Below are 916 nucleotides of genomic sequence, written 5' to 3'. Positions count from 1 at the left end.
CTGCACCCCCCGGCCCCCCGGCGCCCCTCGCTGCTGCCTGCCCCCCGGCGCCCCTCGCTGCGCCCAGCCCCCCGGCGCTGCAGCCGAGCCCCTGAGCCTCCCGCCGCCTCCCGCCGGGGCTCCCTGCAACCAGGTGAGGGCTCCACTGCTGCCCACGGTGCCGAGACCCATGGAGGTGGGGCCACGGCGACCTGTGGCACTGGTGATGCCAAGACCCACACTGGTGGGGTCACGGAGACCCACGGCACCAGCAGCACCGAGACCCATGGAGGTGGGGCCACGGAGACCCGTGGCACCGGCAATGCCAAGACCCACGGAGGTGGGGCCATGGAGACCCATGGCACCGGTGACACCGAGACCCATGGTGGTGGGGCCCTGGAGACCCACAGCACTGGCAACGCTGAGGCCCACAGTGGTGGAGCCACAGAAACTCACAGCACCAGCAGTGCAAAGACCCACAGCGGTGGGGCCATGGCCACCCACGGCACCAGCAGTGCAGAGACCCACGGTGGTGGGGTACCACTGACCCAGAGCTTTGGCAATGCACCAACGCATGGCCCCAGCGATGCACTGACCCACGGCAGTGGGGCTGCAGGAGCCCACGGCCCCAGCAACGTACTGACCCACAGCGCTGGGGCATCAACTGTGGGCTCCAGTACCGCCCTGGCGCCCCACAGCGGAGCCGCAGGCTGGGGGTCTGGGCCACAGCCCCCACCGTGCTGTGGGGCCCCCCCGGCAGGGGGCGGGGAGGGGCTGAGCCCCCCAAGACCTGCCCTGGGCCGGCAGCAGAGCCGGGGGGGCAGCGCCCGGCGCCCCAGTGGCCCCGCGGGACGCGAAGTGGGGTCCTGAGCCCCAGCCCACCATGGGGCCGCCATGGGCCTCAGCCCCATGGGGGAATAAAGCCCCTTTGAATGCG

At 72.3% G+C, this 916-nt stretch overlaps 1 protein-coding gene across 1 annotated transcript in view; it reads left to right on the top strand.

Moving 5' to 3' along the window:
* The window catches only part of LIPE (lipase E, hormone sensitive type), a 7,136-nt gene extending 6,220 nt beyond the window's left edge, over window positions 1–916 (top strand). The window contains exon 7 of the mRNA XM_085318557.1: window positions 16–916. Coding sequence (XP_085174683.1) covers window positions 16–849 — 834 coding nt within the window. The 3' untranslated portion in view covers window positions 850–916. The remainder of the gene's footprint in view (window positions 1–15) is intronic.

Source organism: Rhea americana, unplaced genomic scaffold (assembly GCF_003343005.1).
Source record: "Rhea americana isolate MKP2758 unplaced genomic scaffold, rheAme1 scaffold_540, whole genome shotgun sequence".
In the NCBI taxonomy this organism is placed as follows: domain Eukaryota; kingdom Metazoa; phylum Chordata; class Aves; order Rheiformes; family Rheidae; genus Rhea; species Rhea americana.
The sequence above is the reverse complement of the archived record's forward strand: the minus strand, read 5'-3'. Positions and strand labels throughout refer to the sequence as shown.